The sequence below is a fragment of the Nomascus leucogenys genome, chromosome 22a, assembly GCF_006542625.1.
Source record: "Nomascus leucogenys isolate Asia chromosome 22a, Asia_NLE_v1, whole genome shotgun sequence".
In the NCBI taxonomy this organism is placed as follows: Eukaryota; Metazoa; Chordata; class Mammalia; order Primates; family Hylobatidae; genus Nomascus; species Nomascus leucogenys.
Window position 1 is genome coordinate 110620347 of NC_044402.1, and position 25895 is coordinate 110646241.

Consider the following 25895-nt stretch of genomic DNA (forward strand, 5'->3'; position numbering starts at 1 on the left):
TTTACTGTAATGGCATAGGCCCTAAGAGAATAGTCCCTACTAAATACAAGGATTTTATTTCATCTTCCTGCCATGGGCAGAGCCAAGGGCTTTGACCTATGTTCATTTTTTTTTTTTTTTTTTTTTTTTTTTTTTTGAGACAGAGTCTCACTCTGTCACCCAGGCTAAAGGGCAGTGGCATGATCTTGGCTCACTGCAACCTCAGCCTCCTGGATTCAGGAGATTCTTGTGCCTCAGCCTCCCGAGTAGCTGGGACTACAGGCATGTACCACTACACCCAGCTAATTTTTGCATTTTTAGTAGAGGCGGGGTTTTGCCATGTTGACCAGGCTGGTCTTGAACTCCTGGCCTCAAGCCATTTGCCCATCTCAGCCTCCTAAAGTGCTGGGATTACAGGCATGAGCCATCTCAACTGGCCTGATTTATCTTCTTATCATTCCACAATCTATTAAAACTTCAGCTTGATTTTGCTGGATTTGGTTTTAGTTTCTCTCCTCCCTTCCCCCAAAAGATATCAAAACTTCAATTTAATTTTGTCTAAATTTAGCCTCAAAAAAAGCAGACTGCTGTGCTTTGCTGTTTGAGCTCTGGCTTTCTCTCAGCTTTTGGCCTGGCAATTAACATTTGCTAATTTCTCATTTTTGAAATAAACAAAATTTAAAAATAGAATTATCACATAATCCAGCAATTTCACTTCTAGAATACCCAAAACAATTAAAAGCAGGGACTCAAACATATATTTGTTCATCCATGTTAATAGCAGCCTTATTCACAATAGCCAAGAGACAGAAGCAATCAAATATCTATCCACAGATCAAATGCTGTCTATATAAAAATAGAATATTATTCAGCCTTAAAAAGGGAATTTTGACACACAGGCTACAACGTAGATAAATTGTGATATTATGCTAAGTACAATAAGTTTGTCACAAAAGGACAAACACTATGTGATCCCACTTAAAAGGTACCTAGAGTAGTCAAATTCATATAGAAGGTAAAGTGGTAGTTGCCAGGAGCTGACAGCAAGGAAGAATGGGAAGTATTGTTTAGTGGGTATAGAGTTTCAGTTTGAGAAGATAAAAAAAGTTCTGAAGACGGATGGTGATGATGATTACACAACATTTTGATTGTATTTAATGCCATTAAACTTACATTTAAAAATAGTTAAAATGGTAAATTTTTGTTATGTATGTTTTATAATTTTGAAAAATACTTATGAGTTTTCTTACCTGCCCATTTATTATAAATACATAAATACATTAATAGTATTTATATGCTTCTGAGAAGTATTTATATGCTTAACAAGGACATCTTCAGAAAGTGCTTTGTGGTTTAAGTGTCAAGTCTGAAATACCATTAAATAGACCAAGCCCTTACTCCTAAAAACCTCTGAATCTGAAAGATGTTTTCTTCATATACAACTAGGTGAAGGAAAAATAACAAAGGTATTGGAAAATAGCAAGATATAAGAAATAAAATTAGGCCTCATTTGATATTCTACTCCCAGTGTCAAAAGGCTCATAGAGATCCATTTCACATTACTTCAATCCAGATATCTTTGAATCAAAGCTATTTCATATAATGCTATAATATAAAATTGTATCTCCAATTAATTTAAAAAATCTATAGTAATATTCTCAAACATGAGTAACATTAAAAAACTTAAATTTGTAGAATTTCACTACCATGTATTTATTTTATAGAAAGTTCAATTAGAGAATATTTTAAAAGTTGAATTCTTAACTAGTTTTATAAGCATCAATTAAGTACTTTTCATTATAAACATATTTATAGTTAAGGGATTTAAAAAAAAAAACTTCTTAGAAACCACTAACACCCTTTCCTAGGGGTGGATTACTCAGGCTCCAAGAATAAAGGGGAGAGGAGAGGAGGGGAGGGAAAATGAGAAGGAAGAAGGGAAAAGGAAAAATGTTTTACTTGTCAAAGCTCCTCAGGCTCCCTTAACTAGTCTCAGTCTATAATCACCTCAGATTAACTAGTCTATAATCTTAATTAGTCTATAATCACCTCAGAAACAAGTGCATCCACACATAATCTATTTCATGCTACTCTTAAGGAACAGGCATATTTTATCCTGTAATAAGATCCCTCCATAACTTTGTGATAAGGTGTTTCCACATTTCTCACCTGTAGCTCCTTCCTTTCCCTTTATTTTAATAAAGATGCTTAAATTTCCTCCATCTTAAAAACAAAAATATTTTCTGTGACTTTGTATGTCCCTTTTATCATTGCCTTTAAAATCAGTGGCCTTGAAGGGTAATCTTGACTCCCTCTCTGTACTTCTTCTCCAATTCTCTTATTAATTCACTCTTACCTCTTTCTCCATCATGCTCTTTGTGAAAGTCTCTCTTGCCAAAGTCTCAACACATTACTGACAAAACCAATAGATATTTTCAGTACTCTCTTTGGCATACTAAACAATAGACCACGTTTCCTCAAAATTTGCTACTTTTCCTTCAGTGTTATTATTCTTCTTATCTGCAATATAGTCTAGTTTCTATGTTTCTGGTTAAACAGATTTATAGATTTCTTTATAGATATTATCACAAATTGTGGAATCTTTACAAAACATTTTAATGAAATCAGGAGTCAGGAGTATCCCCCCAAATCTTTTGTTTTACATGGTTGTTTGCTGGTTATCTGGTAACAAAACACTTATAAGAGCTATTAAGCTTAAAGATAAATTATGCATTTTAGATAACTATCAGCTGTTCTAAATTTGATCACTTTCTTTGATAAAAAGTAGAAAAAGTATTACATTATCTAGCAAATGTTAGAAAATAAATACCTTTCCTTCAAGGAAAATATGATATTTTTACAACAAATGGGAAAATAAACGCTTTTTGAAACACACATTATGTACCAACTATTTTAAAAAGAGTTCACTGTTGCCAAAAATGTAATTAATTAAAACACGTATCAGCACACTTCAAAAAACACGAAGAACAAAATTTTTATCTGCTTTTAAATCTATCAAAACATTTTCATGGGTTTTGAACTTGTTAAAAACTTTCAAAAGCAAACCTTTTCAATTAGGTTGTAGCAACAACTAATTGACATGAGGAAAGACAGTATTCAGTAGCTGATTTCAACAAAAACCTTTGAACTACTAGTAGACAGAATTAAAAAATGTAATTTGGTAAGCATGGCCAACTTTCCATTTCTTTCATTTGGATCTACATATCTTTATGAGGTATCTTTTTCAAGTGTAACAGTTATTAAAAGCCAGTATTCAAACAACTACACACAATTCAATTTTTATTACATAATATTTTATTAAGTAGTTACATGTTTCACCAACCAGACTGTGAGTTATTCACAAGTGAAGACTTCTGTCTTCATATTTGTGTCCCTAGGACTTGACTATGTGGCATACAATAAATAATTATGCAATCAATGCTTTGCAAATGAATGACCAGAAATACAGGCAAGTATATTAAAATGAAAATTCACAAACACATGAACACACACGTAACTATGTGTGCAACTGTGTAGTACTTGATTAGGTAAACAAAGTATTATCTAAAATGGGATTAGCCCCAAATCACAATGCTTATACACCAATTTGATGTGTTTTATGGGCCAGCTTAAAATACATTCACCTACATTATGACTTTCCTAATTAGGATACGTTCTCATAAATGAAAATATCATAGTTATCCTATACAATATGTAAGAATCTTTACTTTCAACGTGTTTTATCACTGATATGAGGAATGAATATAAAGTCGAGAAAAAATAAAGCAAAACCAATAGAACTGTTCCCACAATAGAACAATGGATACATAACTCAACATAAATAAAACAGTAAACATATTAAAGATTAGATGTTCAAAATAACCAATTAGAAATAAAAATCAAATGTCAGCTTTTTATTTTTTATTATTTATTTATTTATTTTTTTGGAGACAGAGTCTTGCTCTGTTGCCCAGGCTGGAGTGCAGTGGTGTGATCTTGGCTCACTGCAACCTCCATCTCCCAGGTTCAAGTGATTCTTGTGCCTCAGGCTCTTGAGTAGCTGGTACTACAGGAGCACACCACCACGCCCGGCTAATTTTTTGTATTTTTAGTAGAGACGGGGTTTCTCCATGTTGGCCAGGCTGATCTCGAACTCCTGAGCTCATGCAATCTGCCCACCTCAGCTTTTCATTTTAAGACTTTGTTTACATCCACTAATTTCACAAAGAATTTGATGGCTACTTAGCATAATTTTCACCATGGTATAAATTTTCATTTTATGCTATATTAGAAAGTTATTAAAATAATAAATTATATAATTTTTAATACAAATATTTCCCAAAATTACACTTAGTTCTCTATGGTAATTAAAGCAAAGAAGCCAACATTCCAATTTTATCTGAAAAAAATTAGACAATGCACACATAAAATGATATTCTATTAGTACGTCTTCTAATTTTATCTTCAAAAGGAAAAGTTCTAAGGGAAAAGGAAACAAAGCACAACAAATGCTGTTCCCAAAAAAGGATTAGGATTCATAGTATATATATATATTTGCTAATATAGATAAATTGTTAATGATTATAGGAGTTATTCTAGTCAGAAAAAAATTTACCTTATATAAAGCTAAAATACAAAATGATTAAAACTTAAGCTGAATCTAATGGGTGATAGCTACCAATCTTCTGTGCCTAAACTATATCTAGGGTCTTTTTTCCTCAGAATGCACTGCAACGACAGCATCAAGCTCAAGAATACAAAAGCTACAAAATGGAAGGTATAGTAAATAAGGCAGTACTTCTATAGCAAATGTTATCACCACTATTCTTTTTTTAAGAAACATTATGAAACTTCCCAGAAATCTCTCTCCCTCATTCCTAGATTTATCATTACCTTAATTGTGTAAATTTAATATTATCAAAAAATGTATCCATGGTATATTGATTGTACTCTAGTAGCCCCTAATGTATAAAAAAAGTAGCTATAATACTTAAAATATCAAAACAAAATCAAAATAAGATAAAATAGGCAAAGTTGAATTTAAAAGCTAAGCTATTCCATTGATACCTACCTCCTGTAAATGCCATTAGCCAGACATTTATGGCTACAGGATTTGGAAGAGAGGGGTGATGAAGTTGGGGACAAGTTGAGAGGGGCAATCAAACTGTTGATGATCTCAGTCAACTGTGCACTCTGCAAGGAAACAGTCAACCTTTTACTACTGCTAAGCAAGAAATGTGAGTTAAAGCTCAGATGTATAGTGCCAATTAATGCTTAACTTCTCATGACACACATGTTTTTATTTTAGTAAATATTTTATTTGACAAAGACAATTTATACAACTGATTTTTCCATTTATTACAAATAAATCTATACTTTAAGTACCCATTCTTTTCCATATCCTTTTTTTATTATCGTTCCTTCATCTACCCATCCCATCATCTAACACATTTGAACCCAGCTAACAGCCTCTATATCATATTTCCCTTGAGGCAGGAAAATTAATAATTAAAAATCACAGATACAATTTATTAAGTGCCTACTATGTGCCAGGCATTATATTAGGCACCACACACAGAATATGTCAATCTTTACAATTAACCAGCAAAGAAGATAATATTAGAGGTACTGACATCACTATTATTAATAACAGTACAGATGAGTAAATTCTAGCAAAGAAAAAAGATTAAGTAGCTTGATCAAGGGCTATAAAGCTGGTATGAAACAGAACTAGGATTCAAATTCAGGCCTAAATCTAACAACACACTGTTTCTCAATATTTTTCCTAATTCAAAAGTATCAGGGTTTTTTTTTTAGCACCTAAGATTTCACTGACGTTTGTCCCAGACTTAAATATATGTAATAAATATTAAATTATTATAATATGTATAAATATTATTCTCAAAACAATCACAATTATAATAAGCAAAGGCCACATAAAAAGGAATAGTACATTTCTACAAAAGAATGACAACTATTTTCATTACACCTGTAATCCATGTTCATCATAGAAGAATTGGAAAATATAGAGACATTTTAAAAATAAAAGAGAGTCATCTGTAATCATACTTCAAAGAGAAAATCAGAGCTAACATTTAGGTATATATTTCTCCTTCCAGACTAAGTTTTCTGAGTATATGTAAGCATGAGTATACATTCAACATGCACACATATACTTTTAATTAAATCATGCTACATCAATTTTCTAAAACCTGGTTTTCCCACTTAATATAGTGTGACTAACTTTTTAAAAAATACAGACGTAGTTCAACATTTTCAATACTGCAAGATACTCTATTGTGAAATAAAAGGGTATATGAAATAATTATTTTAGAATGCTTCATTTGTATGAAACTAATAACATGCTATTAGAAATGAGACTAAATAATAGAATAAAATTAAGCCTAATATTTTATCCCTTCAAAAAGTCTTTCATGAGAAAGACCTTGAAATGTTTTCACCATTTATTTTCGAGATAGTATGTACCTAATGATGTCATTTTAAAAATTATTACTCAGTTTTTAGATTAAAGCTCATTTTTAAAATCACCAATAGAAATGGATTCTTTATCCATTTAGCAAGTAATCGTTAGTCATGCAAATAAATTCTGAAGTATCTCATATCTTCCAGTTGGAAACACTAAAACATTCCTGTCATTGTTCCACCTCCAAAAAACATCATCTAAAATCTTTTAAGGCATTGGAAGTTGCTAATTGGATATATGTGAATAATGGGCCAGGAAGGGGGAAATTACAATTCCTATCTTTACCCTAAGAATCAGCCTATTCTGGCCCAATAAAACCTCGCATACCTGAGTCATATGGGGAATATGGGGAATAGAAAAGTCACAGAGAAAATGTGATTAAGAAAAGTAAAATTAAGAGAAGCATAATTTGAACTCTGAAAACAAAAACTAATCAACTGTAAGTTAAAACACTAGCTATTCATAACAAGATTTATAATGTAAATACACCAGTAGCAAATTCATTTTAAATCACTAAAGCAGAAGTCCCCAACCCCTGGGCTGCTGATGGGTACCTGTCCAAGGCCTGTTAGAAACCAGGCTGCATGACAGGAGGTGGGCAGAGAGCCAGCAAGAATTACCACCTGAGCTCTGCCTCCTGTTAGACCACCCACAGCATTAGATTCTCATAGCAGTGCAAACCATACTGTGAAGTGCACGTGCAAGGGATCTAGGTTGCTGATCCTTATAAGACTCTAATGCCTGATGATCTGAGGTGGAACAGTTTCATCTCAAAACCATACCCCTATCCCCACCCTGCGGAAAAATTGTCTTCCACAAAACCAGTCCCTCATGCCAAACACGTTGGGAACAGCTGACCTAAAGTACTAAAAACAAGGTATTAATACTTTTCAATTTATGAACTATATATTATCTAACAATGCAAGCATGTATTAATACTATGAATCAATAAGTTATTTTTTTAAATGATCGTCTACAACTCAATAGTGCCTTTATATTTTAACTTCCAACTCTAACAAAACTACTTTAGTCAAGCCAAAAGAATACGAGTGAACAGTTATATATCAGTAGATTATCCTAAGAAAACCATGCATAATAATGGGCTTGCCATATCTACCACTTAACTCACTCCTAGACTATCTTCCTCAACAAGTTTTTTTGTTTCAGACAGTGTCTCGTTCTGTCATCCAGGCTAGAGTGCAGTGGTGCCATCTGGCTCACTGCAATCTCTGCCACCTGGGCTCAAGTGATCCTTCCACCTCAGCCTCCTGAGTAGCTGGGACTATAGGTGTGTGCCACCAAGGCCAGCTACTTCTTGTATTTTTTGTAGAGACAGGGTCTCCCTATGTTGCCCAGGCTGGTCTCAAACTCCTGGGCTCAAGCAATCTGCCCACCTTGGTCTCCCAAAGTGCTGGGATTACAGGCATGAGCTACCATGCCCAGCCAACAAGTATTTAAAAACAACTTCAGCTTTTAAAACTTGGCCTATAAAAAGCATTATTACCACATTTCAAGAACAAATGCCTTGTTCATAGGCAATTTATTAACAACCTCTACAAGTAATTGCTTCTGCCCTTTCTGCATCTTTTACTTCTGCTCTCCTTACATGGAGCCATTACTGCTCTCACAACTCTTTGGTTCCCTATACTATCAAAGGCCCTGACAGTTTCATCAGCAATCAGACCTAAAATGCTACCCAGGACCAGCTTCATGGGCATGCAACCTGTGCACCAGGCTGAGCGCAGATGGAGGCTATGCTTGCTTAGTGCTCTGCTGTCACTGTCTTTAAATTCATAACTGTTTTTAACAAAGGGCTCCACAACTTCATTTTGCACTAGGATCTGCAAATTAGGCAGTTCTGATGTCATCTCAGGTCCAACCTAAAAAAACTGGGGATATCAAGGAGAAAGGAAAAAGTACAAGAAATCTCTTTTAGAAATGAAAATATCTTAGAATTAATTTAATCAGATTACAATTTCCAATGAATAAGTACTGAACTAAAGATGGTGAAAGTAGATTTGACTGAGTAAGCAAATAAATTACTCTAGAATGTGAAACAACTAGGGTCAAACCGAACAAGGGTTGATCCTATTGGATGAGGGGAGGGGAAAGAAAGAGGAAAGTGGGAATATAGAAATATAACAAAAACTAATTTAAATCAATGCTTATATGGTCAAGTGCATTAAAATTTGACATCAGATAATTACCAAACAGCTTTCTAAATTACAAAATATTCATAAGTGCTTTGATTATGCATTCCAATTAAGAAAAACTCTGGGCAATTATAAATTTAACAAATACAGGGTGGAAGAAATTATACCATATTTTGGTTTACCAGGAATAAGACAGTAACCTGTATTTAGTTATTTCCTTGTATGTCAGAAAAACTCAGGAAAATTAGATGCAAGCAGGCATGAATCTGTATAATTTCCCAGAGGAACAATGTAATGATGCAACTATGGTGAAGAATGGCTCAGCTTTAAAGTAAAAAAGTCCTAGATTCAGCTTTCTACATATGGCTAGCCAGTTTTCCCAGCACCATTTATTAAATAGTGGATCTTTTCCCCATTTCTTGTTTTTGTCAGGTTTGGCAAAGATCAGATGGTTGTAGATATGTGGTATTATTTCTGAGGGCTCTGTTCTGTTCCATTGGTCTATATCTCTGTTTTGGTACCAGTACCATGCTGTTTAGCCTTGTAGTATAGTTTGAAGTCAGGTAGCGTAATGCCTCCAGCTTTGTTCTTTTGGCTTAGGACTGTCTTGGCAATGCAGGCTCTTTTGTGGTAACTGGATCCCTTCCTTACACCTTATACAAAAATCAATTCAAGATGGATTAAAGACTTACATGTTAGACCTAAAACCATAAAAACCCTAAAAGAAAACCTAGGCAATACCATTCAAGACATAGGCATGGGCAAGGACTTCATGTCTAAAACACCAAAAGCAATGGCAACAGAAGCCAAAATTGACAAATGGGATCTAATTAAACTAAAGAGCTTCTGCACAGCAAAAGAAACTACCATCAGAGTGAACAGGCAACCTACAGAATGGGAGAAAATTTTTGCAATCTACCTATCTGACAAAGGGCTAATATCCAAAATCTACAAAGAACTCAAACAAATTTACGAAAAAAAACCAAACAACCCCATCGACAAGTGGGCGAAGGATATGAACAGACACTTCTCAAAAGAAGACATTTATGCAGCCAACAGATACGTGAAAAAATGCTCATCATCACTGGCCATCAGAGAAATGCAAATCAAAACCACAATGAGATACCATCTCACACCAGTTAGAATGGTGATCATTAAAAAGTCAGGAAACAACAGGTGCTAGAAAGGATGTGGAGAAATAGGAACACTTTTACACTGTTGGTGGGACTGTAAACTAGTTCAACCATTGTGGAAGTCAGTGTGGCCATTCCTCAAGGATCTAGAACTAGAAATACCATTTGACCCAGCCATCCCATTACTGGGTATATACCCAAAGGATTATAAATCATGCTGCTATAAAGACACATGCACACGCATGTTTATTGCGGCACTATTCACAATAGCAAAGACTTGGAACCAACCCAAATGTCCATCAATGATAGACTGGATTAAGAAAATGTGGCACATATACACCATGGAATACTATGCAGCCATAAAAAAGGATGAGTTCATGTCCTTTGTAGGGACATAGATGAAGCTGGAAACCATCATTCTCAGCAAACTATCACAAGGACAAAAAACCAAACACCGCATGTTCTCACTCATAGGTGGGAAATGAACAATGAAACACTTGGACACAGGAAGGGGAACATCACACACCAGGGCCTGTCGTGGGGTGGGGGAAGGGAGGAGGGATAGCATTAGGAGATATACCTAATGTAAATAACGAGTTAATGGGTGCAGCACACCAACATGGCACATGTATACATATGTAACAAACCTGCACATTGTGTACATGTACCCTAGAACTTAAAGTATAATAATAAAAAAAGTCCTAGAAACTGAGTTTGTTTAAGAGCCACTAAAGTCTAAATCAAAATAAATTGTTGGATTTCCAAGGACAGATACAGGATAGACTGGCCAGAATAATTAAGCTTGTGGAGTTATCCGCAATAGAATTTAGATACCAAGGAAGGCTTTGGAATCAAAGTAATTGTTAGGAGCTTTTTTGACTTTCCATTTACATAATCATTTTTTATGAACAAATCCATATTCCAATATTATCTTTCACTAAAAATCTTGTTCAATAAATTAGTTAAACAACCATTCAGACATATTAACTGGTACAACTGCTCTCTCTCCTTGAAAAAAATCCAATGATAAACAATTTTGTTAGAAAAAGGATTTTCTAATCCCTGTAAAAATAAATTATCATCCTATAGCCATACCAATTCCACTACTTACATATTATATTTAAATAATTTTAATTATATTGGTATTATAATGGAGACTGGTCATATGTCAAATATTTTAATTGCATTTAATGCCAAATGGCCTAGTTTAATAACCCATATACCAGGAAGATACACATATAATGATGTTTATTTGAATAGTTTACAAAATCAATGAAAAGTCATTTCATACCACTGATACCCTTACTTTGACTTTACCTGTTTTTCGATGTTTCGAAGAAGTAAAGTAGGGCTGCTTGGTGACATTTCAAAATCTTGTTCCGGTACAGGATCTTGACACTCTTGGGGAACCTGAGGATTCCCTAGAATGTTTAGTGAAGCTGCCTGGTCTGCAAATTGCATTTGTTTTTTCAAAATATCTTTTGGAAGTTGACATTCTTCTAGGACCACTATCCCCTAGACAAAAAACAATGAGAAAGTTGAAATGAAAACAAACTGATTATTAAACCACCTTTAATGCTACAATGCACTTGAATCTATGCTTCTGCTTATCCATTGGAATTCAGAAAATATAAACTTGATAGTTTAACTTTGTAAAGAATTGGCTGGTTTAAAACATGTGTAGCTAAAATAACATGTATGGTTGATAGGTTGGATTTGCAAAATATTTTCTTAACTTACATACCTGCAGTTTTTTTCTAATTGGTTTTAATTATTGGCATTAAAAGCATGACATATTAAAATAAAATTAAAGGCATATTATACACAGAACATGGACATTTCAGAATGAAATCCAGAATATTTCCTGATAGAATCTCCTGATATTTTGGTCACTAGCATTTCTATTTGTGCTTTACATTTGAGCACTCCCAGTTTTATAAATTAAAACACCAAATTTACAAACATCCAAACAACAATCTAACTCTATCCTAACTCCTTTCAGAGCACCCTAAGGAGCCCTGCCCCTGTTGCTGTCAGCCAGCAACCAGAGATAGGACTGCACCACTGAGAAAAAGTACTCTCTAGGCCAATCAAAGTTCCCACTGCTTTCAGGGTAGCTGTGTTAATAATAAAGACACAAGCTTTCAACTTTGATGGGGTATATTCTGAAATGTAAGGAACTGGGAGAATGAATAGGGATCAAGTTGTCTCTGTACTCTCTGCCTCCTACTCACAAACATACTTATTCCTCAACTGGTTTGCTTGGCTTTCTCCTCCATTCCCCAGCTTCCTCACTCCAACTGTTCTCAACTTTAGCTTCCTCAGAGGCAATGGAGACAACAGAGAAAGAGATAAAAGGAGTGCAAAGGCATGATCTTAATGGTTTCATAATCAGTTCTCACTGTAAAATTTCTTTCCTTCCTATCCATTCTACCACCCTTCCTCCTGAAAATAATATAGCAATATATACCATATATATATTACACATACACAGATATTGTTATATATATACTGATATTACATATATTATATATTATATACACACACAGGTTTTACATATATAAACATATAATATATATTTGAAAATATATATATATATTTGAAAAATGCTAATAAATTCCTATAGGCTAGTTGGAAAATTATTACACTCCTAATGTGGCTAAAATACTATATTCTTGTAATAAAAAATAAACATATTAATATTAGTGTGCATTATTTCAAAAATGGAATGAATTAAATGATTGCTGTGGGCCACCTACATCATGCGTAAGTCTTATTTATAAGATGGAAACTGCCTGTAGATAATAATGTGTTATATATGAGTTTTAGTTTACACTATATAATTTAGAGTATAACTTTACAATGCACATATTCAGTTATGGTATTAAATGTATATTTTATTATTTTGTAGTACAATTTTTGGTAAAAGTAGTAAATGCACTTTTTAAAAAAATCTACATTTTGAATAGTGCTAACATGCTGACTTTTCCAAGGAGAAGGGGAGCCACTTGATCCCAATTACTGTTTTCTTAGAATGAACAAATATGGCCGTCAAGAAATCTGAAGAAACATGCTCAAAAGTTCTTCTTTCATTTGGTATTTTAAAAATTAAATTAGATATAATAGATATGGTATCATCAATCTGAAAAGCTCTTGAGAGTATCCATTCAAAATTTCTGCAAGTCTCTCACTAGGTTTCTCCACAAGTACCTGCATGTAAAAGAAACACAAGTTTCCACTTTATCAACTTAACTGCAATTGTCTTTGGTTTGATTCCAGTTTATAGTATGGGCCAGTCTGTATAGATTGGTCTGATTTCAGTCTGTATAGATTAGTCTGATTTCAGAATCCATATTTATAAATCTGCATCTATAGGAAAACTCTATTCTGAATTTCAAAGTTCTATTTCCAAACCTTTAGAATACTACCTTTCTATAAGTACAAAGCCTGCTATAGTTAGTTTAATAAAGAACTATATTTTTAAAATTCAACCAGGGAGGCAGGGCGTGGTGGTTTACGCCTATAATCCTAGCACTTTGGGAGGCTGAGGCAGGTGGATCACTTGAGGCCAGGAGTTCAACACCAGCCTGGCCAACATAGCAAAACCCTGTCTCTACTAACAGTACAAAAATTGGCTGGGCATCGTGGCACACGCCTTTGTTCCCAGCTACTTGGGAGGCTGAGGCAAAAGAATTGCTTGAACCCAGGAGGAGGAGGTTGCAGTAAGCCGAGATCGCACCACTGCACTCCAGCCTGGGTGACAGAGACTCTGTCAAAAAAAAAAAAAAAAAAAAAAATTAAAATTAAACCAGGGAGACCATCATAGTCAACTTCATAATCTGTTTTTTCCTCCATAAAGTACTACCCTGGACAAAACTCTTGGAGTGTGAGGAGAGTGGCCCATTCTGATCCACCATTGCCAAGAATGGAGAGGAAAGGGTTGAATATTTATATTTAATCCTCTGGGGATACAGCAAAGAGTTTCTGTTCTTAAAAAAATTAGTAAAAGGATATTCTGATATGTAAAACAACATAGATAAGACATAAAATATTTTTAGAAAAATGAGTTACAACAACTGAAACAAGTGAAAACTCTAGTATAAGATGAAAGCAAATCAACTGTTTCTGAGAAGAGAACTCCTGACAACGCAGGGTCTTCACAGAGAAAACACTGTGTGAAAAAAGAACTGCCTCAGCAACATCTCTATTATTCACATAAATTCACCAAAGTTAATTTTAAGTAAAACTTTAAATAAAAAATTTAAAACACACAAAAGGTACAATTTAGAATGTGGAAGCCCCTACTGCAGGATAACAAAAGAAATCTAAGAGAAAAACCATTTGATATAGCCAGTGTTCTCCCAAGAAAAATATTTCAATTTTTTTCTGTTGTCTTATTAGAAAGCTTGAAGCAGGGAAAAGAGGAAATATAGAAATCTGTAATATGTTGACAAAGCTGTCGCAAGAACCACCAAAGGATGTTGCTAATAACTGCTTTCTTCTCCTCTAAATATCTATATCTATATATAGATATAGATATAATTTTTTTTTTTTTGAGACAGTCTTGCTCTATCGCCCAGGCTGGAGTGCAGTGGCGCAATCTTGGCTCACTGCAAGCTCTGCCTCCCAGGTTCACGCCATTCTCCTGCCGCAGCCTCCCGCGTAGCTGGGACTACAGGTGCCCGCCACCACGCCCAGCTAATTTTTTAAAAAATATTTTTAGTAGAGACGGGGTTTCACCATGTTAGCCAGGATGGTCTCAATCTCCTGACCTCGTAATCCGCCTGCCTCGGCCTCCCAAAGTGCTGGGATTACAGGCTTGAGCCACCTTGCCCGGCCTTCTCCTCTAAAAATTTAAGCAAAGTTTAGACCATAAGAAGAATGGTAAAGGGGAAAATGATGTGTTTTCTGACTTAAGGCACAAACTAGCACTTATTTAAACAGGATATTTACAAAACAGCATCTCTCAATCTCTTTCCTTTCCTTTTATCTCTAATTTAACTGAGAACAATTTTTTTTACATTTAAAATACATTAAACAGAAAGTTCTGTTTCAAGACAGTACTGGCCATCCTTCTCAATTTTTTTCTTGCAATAACTCAAGAAGCTGTAAGAGCAAGGAAAGTGATGTTTTTCTTATATAATAACATCTCAACTAAGTTACATATAAATAAACAACTAAACACTTTGACTAATTCCTAATAAATGTAATGAGAAACTACTAAAATAACAAAAACATTGTATTCTAATAGTATAGTTTTGTGGCATGTTCCATAAAATAAACATAATGATATTCTTAAAGGAACAAAGGGCCAGATACACATTTATCCTGAATTAAGAAAAAGGTAAGGTCATATAAGTTATTACAGGGAAGTTTAGATGTCTTTCCTTAAAACAATTTATTCCAGTAGATATTATATAAACATGCAGTCAAGCTTTTAAAAGAGTTTAAACAAGAAGTATACAGTACTGCCTAGAAAATATAGAGTATTAAACTATCCTTTCTCAAGTTAAAGGATTATGAATCAGACTGTCTAGATTGAAATATAAATCTTATTCATTAATTTAACTGCAAACCCACTTTCTTTGGAATATCTAAATTGTTTTATACTTGACTTATTCTTAGAACTCTATTTGCTATAAAAAACATGTGTGAAATTATATCCTTTATGGAAAACGATCAAAGAGGAGAGATTATATGGTGATCTTGAAACGACTGGGAAATTACTAAAACTGAAGGCTCCTGTAAAGATAACAGTGAACAATGAGAAAAAGTAACTAATAAATTTTCATCAGGAAACACTTAGTGAATGTGGTTCCCTCAAATCTCACAGAACTAGTAAGCCTAAGGTTTTATGTCTATCCTTCTTCCTACCTTCCTATAGACACCACCACTAATTGCTACCAGATATTAAACATACTCCATCACTTCCTAGCTTCTTTTCCTTTTCTTGTATAACACATACTTTCTGCTCTTTTAAATACCATCCTACTTTGTCATTCCTGAAAATGATCATGTTGTTTCACACCTTCAAACCTGTAAAAAACGCCTTTTTCTAGTTCCATTGGTTCATCAAAAAATTACTGTTCATCCCCCCAAGTCATACTGAGATGTCACTTTCTTCTCTTAATGTTTTCTCTGACCCTCTTACCCATAAGTATTCTCTCTATGGCACTTCAAATATCTTATAAAAACGTGTATTCTACTTAAAGTACAATTTTTTTAAAAAAAAACAGGTATTACTAAATATATTACATATATTGAAACGATTATAGGTTTTATCTCCCTTACCAGAATATAAACTCATGATAGATAGAGCCTAAAATTTATTAATCTTTGTGGATGTGCAGACCCCTAGGTAAGGCTAGGCAAACTACATGGTTCAAGGACTCTGATCCCTTCCCTTCTGAGCTTTTTCTTTTCAGACCTATCCCTATCAACCTTCAATATTAGATTATCTCCAGGATGTCTACAGTATGGCCACATAGAATACTGTTTCCCACAACAACAAAGTTACAAATAAATATTTAGCAATATTTAGATTGCATAAGAACTCATTTGTATTGTTGATTCTTTGGGAAAATAGACCACAATGAACATTCCCACTTGGAAATGTAAAGAATAAAGAATATAAGTCAGCTATTGGTCTATATTAATGCTAACATTCTGCTGGACCAATATTGTGAGGGCTTCTTACCCTAGGGGTATGGCTTAATTAGGCCCTGATTTGTGCTTCCTATTAAAGGGTTCTTTCTATCCACTGTTCTCTATGGCTCCTGAATCAGCCTGCTTCTTTCTTTTATATTACCTTCCTTGGTAATATAAATTTAAAATTTATATTGGTAATATAAATTTAAAATTTATATTGGTAATATAAATTTAAAATTTATATTGGTAATATAAATTTAAAATTTATATTGGTAATATAAATATAAATATAAAGCTTCTTTCTTTTATATTACCTTCCTTGGCAATATCAGTAAATGTTTTTGACTTCTTTAGGAACTGCAAAGCTCTTAACCTGCTTCTTGTTCGTAGAAGGTTGGCGTCCTAAGGACTGGTTTAAGTCTTGGCCAGTAAAAGGCTTTTTATAGGCCAAGCTTGTAATTTCTTCGGTAGAACTCACTCAGAAACTCAGAAGGCTTCCCATCTCTCTGTTTTCAGGCAGTTCCATGTACCGACAATCACACCCACAGTTCTCTGATGCATTCTCAAAGGATATTTCTTTCACCCTGTAACCCCTATACCTACCTACATACTCCTTTCTCCTGTTCCTCTTTCTCTGCTTCCTTGTGGGGGTTCTCATAAGCTATTAAGTTCTGATGGAAAATCCACATTCTTAATCTTCCTCCACTGCCCTAAGTATAATTTTATCTAGCTCAAAGGTTTTGCAGAGGATGGTATCCTTAGTCTGATATTTAGCTCCAAATCACTTTGGTCCTTTATTATTCAAAGGTTTTCTCAATCCTATCTCTTATCATATAAAGTGTAGAGAGAGGCAGTTTTGTCAACTTCGTAAGGCCTTGAATTTCTAGAAACCTATTCCTTTTCATTTATGTTTTTAAACAAGTTTGAAAACAACCTAATTAGAAATTATCAATAAAAAGCATTATCACAAAGTAAAAGCCAATGTAAAAGCCAATATATAGGACAAAGTCTAAGCAGAATATGGTCAAAGACAGAATTAGCAAATTAAAAGACAGTAAAGAATTCCTTGTGGTACAGAGAGACAAATGAGATTAAAAAATTAAAGAGTGGTTAACAGACATGAAAAATTTGTTTGAACCTCTCGATCTATGAGAATTTCACAAAAATGGAAGAGAAAAAAACTGACAAACACAATATTTGGATGATAGTAGCAGAGAATATTCTAGAATTGAAGAAAGATGTAACACCTTGGACTAAACATGGACTCTGGGCTGGGTGCAGTGGCTTATACCTGTAATCTCAGCACTTTAAGAGGCTGAGGCTAAGAGGCTGAGGCAGGTGGATAGCTTGAGCCCAGGAGCTCGAGACAAGCCTGGGCAACATGGCGAAACCCCATCCCCACTAAAAATACAAAAATTAGCCAGGTGTGGTGGTGTATTCTTGTAGTCCCATCTACCCAGGAAGCTGAGGTGGGAGGATTGCTCGAGCCTGGGAGGTCAAGGCTGCAGTGAGCCGTTATCATGCCACTGCACTCCAGCCTGGCCAACAGAGCAAGGCCCTGTCTCAAAAATATAAAAGAAATTAAAACAAATAAATGCGGACTCTGAAAAAAAAAAAACATGTCTACACAAAAACTTATACATGAATATATATAGCAGCATTATTCATAATAGCCAAAAACTAAAACAACCTAAATTTCCATGACCTAGGAAACAGACAAACAAATGATAGTACAATCCTACAACGGAATACTGCTCAACAATAAAAAAGAAAAAATTACTTATATATACAGCAACACAGATGAACCTCGAAAGCATTATGCTAAGTGAAAGAGCAAAACAGAGGTTAATGTTTTATTATTTGACTTATATGAAATTCTAGAAAAGGCAAAACTGTAGCAATAGAAAACAGATTAGTGGTTGCCAGAGAAAAGAGCCTGAAGGAAAGAGATTGACTGCAAAGAGGAAGGAGTGAAATTTTTGAAGGTTATAGAAATGTCCTACATTATGGTCATGGTGATGGTTACAAGAGTAGACATTTGTCAAAATTCAGTGAACTGTACAGTTAAAAATGTGTACTCTGAGTACCAAGCAACATAAAGACAATCCTTTGATACCTGTTAGTAAGAATGTAGAACATCAAATAAACAAGAACATGTTTTTTTTTTACTTTTTTTTTTAAATTTTATTATTATTATACTTTAAGTTTTACGGTACCTGTGCACAACGTGCAGGTTTGTTACATATGTATACATGTGCCACGTTGGTGTGCTGCACCCATTAACTTGTCATTTAGCATTAGGTATATGTCCTAAAGCTATCCCTCCCACCTCCCCCTACCCCACAACAGTCCCTGGTGTGTGATGTTCCCCTTCCTGTGTCCATGTGTTCTCATTGTTCAGTTCCCACCTATGAGTGAGTGAGAACATGCGGTGTTTGGTTTTTTGTCCTTGCGATAGTTTGCTGAGAATGATGTTTTCCAGTTTCATCCATGTCCCTACCAAGGACATGAACTCAACATTTTTTATGGCTGCATAGTATTCCATGGTGTATATGTGCCATGTTTTCTTAATCCAGACTATCATTGTTGAACATTTAGGTTGGTTCCAAGTCTTTGCTATTGTGAATAGTGCTGCAATAAACATACGTGTGCATGTGTCTTTATAGCAGCAACCTGACAAAAACAAGCAATGGGGAAAGGATTCCCTATTTAATAAATGGTGCTGGGAAAACTGGCTAGCCATATGTAGAAACCTGAAACCGGATCCCTTCCTTATACCTTATACAACAAGAACATCTTAAAGGTACCAGACAGAAAAGACAGTACCCAGAAAAGAAAAATAATCACATTGACAGTAGACTCCTCCTCAGTATCAAACAAAACAATAAAACACATCTTTAAAGTGCTAAAGGAAAATAACTGTTAAACTAGAATTTAACACCAAACTAAAATACCATTTAAGAGTGAGGGTTAAATGAAGATATTCTGAGATGTACAAAGACACAAAGTTTAAGTGTCCAGAGACCCAAATGTCAAAAACTCCTTTCAGTGCATGTCTCTTATTTCTTTCTACTTTATTTATTTATTTAATTTTTTGTTGTTGTTGTTGTTTTTTTTTTTTTTTTTTTGAGACGGGGTCTCACTCTTTCGCCCAGCCCGGACTGCAGTGGCGCAATCTCGGCTCACTGCAAGCTCCGCCTCCCGGGTTCACGCCATTCTCCTGCCTCAGCCCCCCGAGTAGCTGGGACTACAGGCACCCGCCACTGCGCCCGGCTAATTTTTTGTATTTTTAGTAGAGACGGGGTTTCACTGTGTTAACCAGGATGGTCTCGATCTCCTGACCTCGTGATCCGCCCGCCTCGGCCTCCCAAAGTGCTGGGATTACAGGCGTGAGCCACCGCGCCCGACCAATCTACTTTATTTTTTAATTGACAAATAATTGTATATATTTATGGTATATATAATGATATTTCAATACATACGATGTATAGTGATCAGATCAGGGTAATTGGCATATCCATCACCACAAATATTTATCGCTTCTATATGTTGGAACAGGAACCACCAGGAATCTGTCACCCCACCTAGACACCACCTGCATTGGCAGAATCTGTCTAATGTCATTACTTCAAAAATCTGGAGTTTCCTGAAGACTTGCAAGTTCAAAGGGCAGGCTTGGACAGTAAACGTGCAGTTAATTTTCATCAATTTTAGCTCTTAGCACAATAGCAGCTACCCATCCCCACACCTAGTCCCATGGCAGGCAGCCATTCGTACATTTCTGAAGCAATCTACATACAGCCTGCATAAATCAGGATAGGGGAAAAGGACCCTTCGTTGCAAATATTAGGGATCTGTGTTCTGATCACTGATTGTAACCTTTGATCACAGAGGTACAGACAAAGAGGCAAACAACCATTGTTGTAGTACCTCCCTCCTTTCATTGCAATTCCCTCCTGCTCTGGCTGAAGGCCTTCCTGGGGATTTAAAGGGCCAGCACCCTTTAAAAAAGAAATCCTCTCTTCATTTTTCTCTTTTCCCCTTTTGGGAGCCAGACATTAAAAGCAGGGCATTTTAAAACAATTGCATCAATGGGGAAAATTAGAAAGCAACTGGGCATTTCCAAGAAAAGGTGCAGGCTCAGAAAAAATAAGATTTTAACTATACACTTCAGGCTTATTCTTGCCACACCAACAACCTACAACAATAGAGAAAAACAAAATAATAAACAAAAATGATTTTAAAAGTCCTGCAGAAAGGGAAAGAATCTGATTTCCGTTATTAGAGTCAAATGTCCAGTTTCCAAAAACAACAACAAAAAAACAAAAAGCATACAATGAAACAGGAAAAATGGAGCATTCAAAGGAAAAAATAAATAAACAGAAACTGTCCCTGAAAACAGGATGGAAGATATATTAGACAAAGACTTTAAAACAACTGTCTTAAAGATGCTCAAAAGGCTAAAAAAGTGATGTGAAAAAGAAAAAGATGTTATGAACAAAATGCAAACATCAATATGGAGACAGAAAACCTGAAAAGAAACCAAACAGAAATTCTAGAGCTGAAAAGTATAATAACTGAAATGAAGAATTCACTAGAGGTATTCAAAGGCAAATGTGAACAGGCAGGAAAAACATCAATGAACTTGAAACCAGGACAGTAAAAATAATCAAGTGCAAAGCATAAAAAGAAAACAGATTAAAGAAAAGTGAACAAAGTCTAAGGGACACGTGGAACACTATTAAGTGGCCCAACATATAAATGTGGGAGTTCCAGAAAAAGAAGAGAAAGACAGGCAGAGAGAATATTTGAAGAAATAATGGCTAAAAACTTCCCAAATATGATGAAAGACATGATTACAAATATCAAAAGTTGAATGAGCTCCAAATAAGATGAATCCAAAGAGTACTACAAAGAAACACATTATAATCAAACTACTGAATGACAAAAAGAAAGAATCTTGAAAGCGGCAAGAAAGAAGCACATGCAAGGGATCCTCCGTAATACTATCAGTAGCCTCTTATGATAAACTTTGGAGGTCCAAAGGCAGTTAGGTCAACATATTCAAAGCAAAAAACAAACAAAACAAAACAAAACAAAATAACAACAACAACAATAAAAAAACCCTGGCCAACCTAAAATCCTATTCTATTCAGGAAAATTGTCCTTCAAAGGTAAAAAAATTAAGACACTCTTAAGTAAACAAAAGCTGAGGGAGTCATTTACCACTAGACCTACTCTGCAGAAAATACTCAAAGAAGTCGTACAAGGTGAAATGAAAGACCTAGATAGTAACTTAAAGCTGTATGATGAAAGAAAAATCTCAATGAAGTTAAATACACGCATAATTATAACAGCTAGTATTATTGTAACACTAGTTTGTAACTTCTTGCTTTCTACATGATTTAAATAACTAGTACATTAAAAAATACATTAGTTCCAAAGCTAGACTTGTGGTAACTTTGGTTTGTAGCTCCACATTTTGTTTTCTACATAATTTAAGAAACTAATATATTTAAAACAATTATTAATGTATGCTTTGGGACACATTAGTATAAGGATATAATTTTGTGACATCAACAACCGAAAGGGGTGGGAACAAAGCTGTAAAGGAAATGAGTTTTTATATGTTACTAAAGTTAAACTGGAATAAATTCAAATTATAATGTAATAACTTTATGAGGTTAAATGTAATCCCTATGGGCAACCACAAAGAAAATATCTACAGAATATATACAAAAGGAAATAAGAAAGAAATTTAAACATTTCAGTGTCAAAAAAATATAAACATAACAGAAGACAGTAGTGCAGGAAATGAAAAACAAAAAAAGGTAAAAGATATATAGAAAACAGCAAAATGACAGAAGTAAGTCTATCCTTCTTAGTAATTACGTTAAGTGTAAATGGATTAAACTCTCCAAAACACAGAAATTAGAATGGATAAAAACACAGAATCCAACTCTATACTGTCTACAAGAGATTCAACTTAAGTCCAATGACACAAATAAGTTGAAAGTGGAAGGATTTTTAAAAATTATATACAATATCAGACAAAACAGATTTTAAATTAAAAAAGGTTACAAGAGATAAGGACATTATATATTAATAAGACTCAGTATAACAAGATATAACAATTATAAAATTTATGAAACCATGCCACAAAGAGTTAAGAAAACCAGTCTAAATTCCTATGTTTATAGGATAACAGATAAGAAAAGAAACAACTTGTTGAGATACTGAAACTCAAACTATAACCCAAGGAGTAAGAAGTCAGTAACTAGCAAAAATTCTTGAGTTTGTAGGATAGCAGATAATTAAAGACATAACCCACTGAGATGCCAAAACTCTCTAACCTTGTGAGAACAAGAGTAAACTGGCAAAAATCAGTTAAAACCAAAATGGCTGACAGAAGTTTGCACAGATGACTGACTGACATCACAGCCTAAATTTCCACTGCATGTTTCATATTAACTACCCCTGAATTTGCACATGCAATCCATGAGTTAGCATGAAGCAATAACTGCACACGCCCAAGAACTTTCCAAAACTTTCCTTTCCTTCTACCAATCGCCTGTTAATCCCAATATCTACCCCCAAATCTATTCTAATAAAAATGTTACCATAAAAATAGCATGAGAGAGGGGAGGCAGAAGATGGCTGAATAGAAGTCTCCAGCAATTGTACCCCCACTACCTCCCAACATAGGAATACCAGATTGAACACTATCCACATAAAACAGCATCTTTATAAGAGCTAAAAGTCAGGTTGGTTACCAGCTTGGCCACAATGGGGTAAAGCACCAAGCATTTCTGGACCTACCCTGGTCCAGAGGGGAGCCCACTGTCCTGAAGGGAGAGACTCAGGACTGGCAGCATTCACCAAAAGCTGACTGAAGAAGCCTTGGGCCTTTAGTAAACATTGGCCGTAGACAGGCAGTACTTGCTGTGGCCCTGGGGCAGTGGTGGCCACGGGAAGGGACTGCTCTCCTTGAGGAAAGAGAAAGGAAGGGTAGGGAGGACTTTGTCTTGTGACTTGGGTGCCAGTTCAGCTGCAGTAGAATACAGCACCAGGTGGAGTCCCAAGATGGCATCTCTAGACCCACCCGGGACTGGGGAGAAAACTTGCCACCCTTAAGGGAAGGACATAAGCCTGGGTGGATTTGCCACCTGCTGATGATAGAATCTTTGGGCCTTGAGGAGACACAGACGATAGCCAGATAGTGGTCAATGCGGGCCTTAGGTGAGACCAGTGCTGTGCTGTCTTCGGATCTGACCCTGTGCAGTCCCAGTGGTCCTTGTGTCACGCCTCTTCTAGCTCCAAGCAGCTCAGTACAGAGGGTGAGACTATGTTTCCCTGGGGGAAAGTAAGGGAAGAGAACAGGAGTCTCTGACTGGTAATCCAGAGAAGGCTTTTGGATCTTACCCGAGACTACTGAGGTAGTACCTCTACGAGTCTACAAAAGATGCAGTGTTACTAAAGTTGGGGATATGACTGCAGTGACCAATGACTTAGATCACAACACCCAAGGGTGTTTCAATATCTAGAAAGCATTCTCAAGAAGGACTGGTACAAATCAGTGCAGACGCAAAGACTAATAAATAAATAACTTTTCAAGTCCAGACACAGACGAACATCTATGAGTATAAAGAACATATAAAGAACACCCAGGAACACATGGCCTCACCAAATGGACTAAATAGGGCACCAAAGACCAATGCCAGAGAGACGGGGATGTGACCTTTCAGACAGAGAACTGAAAATAGCTGTTTTGAGAAAGCTCAATGAAATCTAAGGTAACACAATAAGGAATTCAGAATCCTATCAGATAAATTTAACAAAGAAACTGAAACAGTTAAAAAGAAACAAGCAGAAATTCTGGAGCTGAAAAATGCAATTGACATTCTGAAGAATGTACTAGATGGAGTCTCTTAACAGCAGGATTAATCAAAAAGAAGAAAATTAGTGAGCTTGAAGACAGGCTATGTGAAAATATACCTCAGAAGAGACAAAGGAAAAAAGAATAAAAAGTAATAAAGCACACCTATCAGATCAAAAAAATAGCCTCAAAAGGGCAAACCTAAGTAAGATACTGGCCTTAAAGATGAGGAAGAGAAAAGAGATCAGCGTAGAAAGTATATTCAAATGGATAATAACAGAGAACTTCCCAAATCTAGAGTAAGATGCCAATATTCAAGTACAAGAAGGTTATAGGGCACCAAGAAAATTTAATCCAAAGAAAACTACCTCAAGACATTCAATAATCAAACACCTAAAGGGAAGGAATAAAGAAAGGATTCAAAAAGCAGCAAGAGAAAAGAAACAACATACAAAAGAGCTCCAATATGTCTGGTAGCAGACTTCTCAGTGGGAAACCTTACAGGTCAGGAGTGAGTGGCATGACATATTTAAAGTGCTGAAAAAAAAAAACTTTCATCCTAGAATAGTATACCTAGCAAATATATCCTTCAAGATGAACTTTTCACTAGATTAAGAAAAAAACAGGGAAGAGTCAAAAAAAATTGCAAATAAAAAAGGAGACATTACAACGGATACAACAGAAATACAAAGGATTATAAAATACTATTATGAAAAAGTATAAACCAACAAGTTGAACAATCTAAAATCAATAAACAAATCTCTTGATTCATACAGCCTAGCAAGATTGCATTATGAAAAAATAGAAAATTTTGGCCAGGCACGATGGCTCATGCCTGTAATCCCAGCACTTTGGGAGGCCAAGACAGGTGGATCACCTGAGGTTGGGAGTTTGAGACTAGCCTGATCAACATGGAGAAACCCTGTCTCTACCAAAAATACAAAAAAATTAGCCGGGTGTGGTGGTGCATGCCTGTAATCCCAGCTACTCAGGAGGCTGAGACAGGAGAATCACTTGAACCCGGGAGGCAGAGGTTACAGTGAGGTGAGATCATGCCATTGTACTCCAGCCTGGGCAACGAAAGCAAAACTCCAACTCAAAAAAAAAGATGGGGGGGCGGGGGCGGTGTCTTACACCTATAATCCCAGCACTTTGGAAGGCTGAGGTGGGTGGATCACTTGAGGTCAGGAGTTCAAGACCAGCCTGACCAACACGGAGAAACCTTGTCTCTACTAAAAATACAAAATTAGCCAGGCATGGTGGTACATGCCAGTAATCCTAGCTACTCGGGAGTCTGAGGCAGGAGAATTGCTTGAACCGGGAGGCGGAGGTTGCACTGTGAGCTCACATCACACCATTGCACTCCAGCCTGGGCAACAAGAAACTCCATCTCAAAAAAAAAAAAAAAAAAACAGAACAAAAAATAGAAAATTTTAACAAACCAAAAATGAGTAAGGAGATTAAATCACTAATAAGTCTTCCATTATACCAAGCATGGTGGCTCATACCTGTAATCCCAGCACTTTGGAAGGCCAGGGCAGGCAGACTGCTTGAGCTCAAGAGTTTCAGTCCAGCCTGGGTACATGGTAAAACCCCCATATCTACAGAAAATACAAAACTTA

The 25895-nt window shown here is 35.5% G+C and overlaps 1 protein-coding gene across 4 annotated transcripts in view; it reads right to left on the reverse strand.

Moving 5' to 3' along the window:
* KANSL1L (KAT8 regulatory NSL complex subunit 1 like) overlaps window positions 1–25895 on the reverse strand; it is a 172214-nt gene that overhangs the window by 72911 nt on the left and 73408 nt on the right. For all 4 annotated transcript variants that reach the window (XM_030804129.1, XM_030804130.1, XM_030804127.1 and 1 more), the window contains exons 4-5: window positions 11067–11264; window positions 5051–5172 (exon numbers count right to left, since the gene is read on the reverse strand). In XM_030804129.1, coding sequence (XP_030659989.1) covers window positions 5051–5172; window positions 11067–11264 — 320 coding nt within the window. The remainder of the gene's footprint in view (window positions 1–5050; window positions 5173–11066; window positions 11265–25895) is intronic.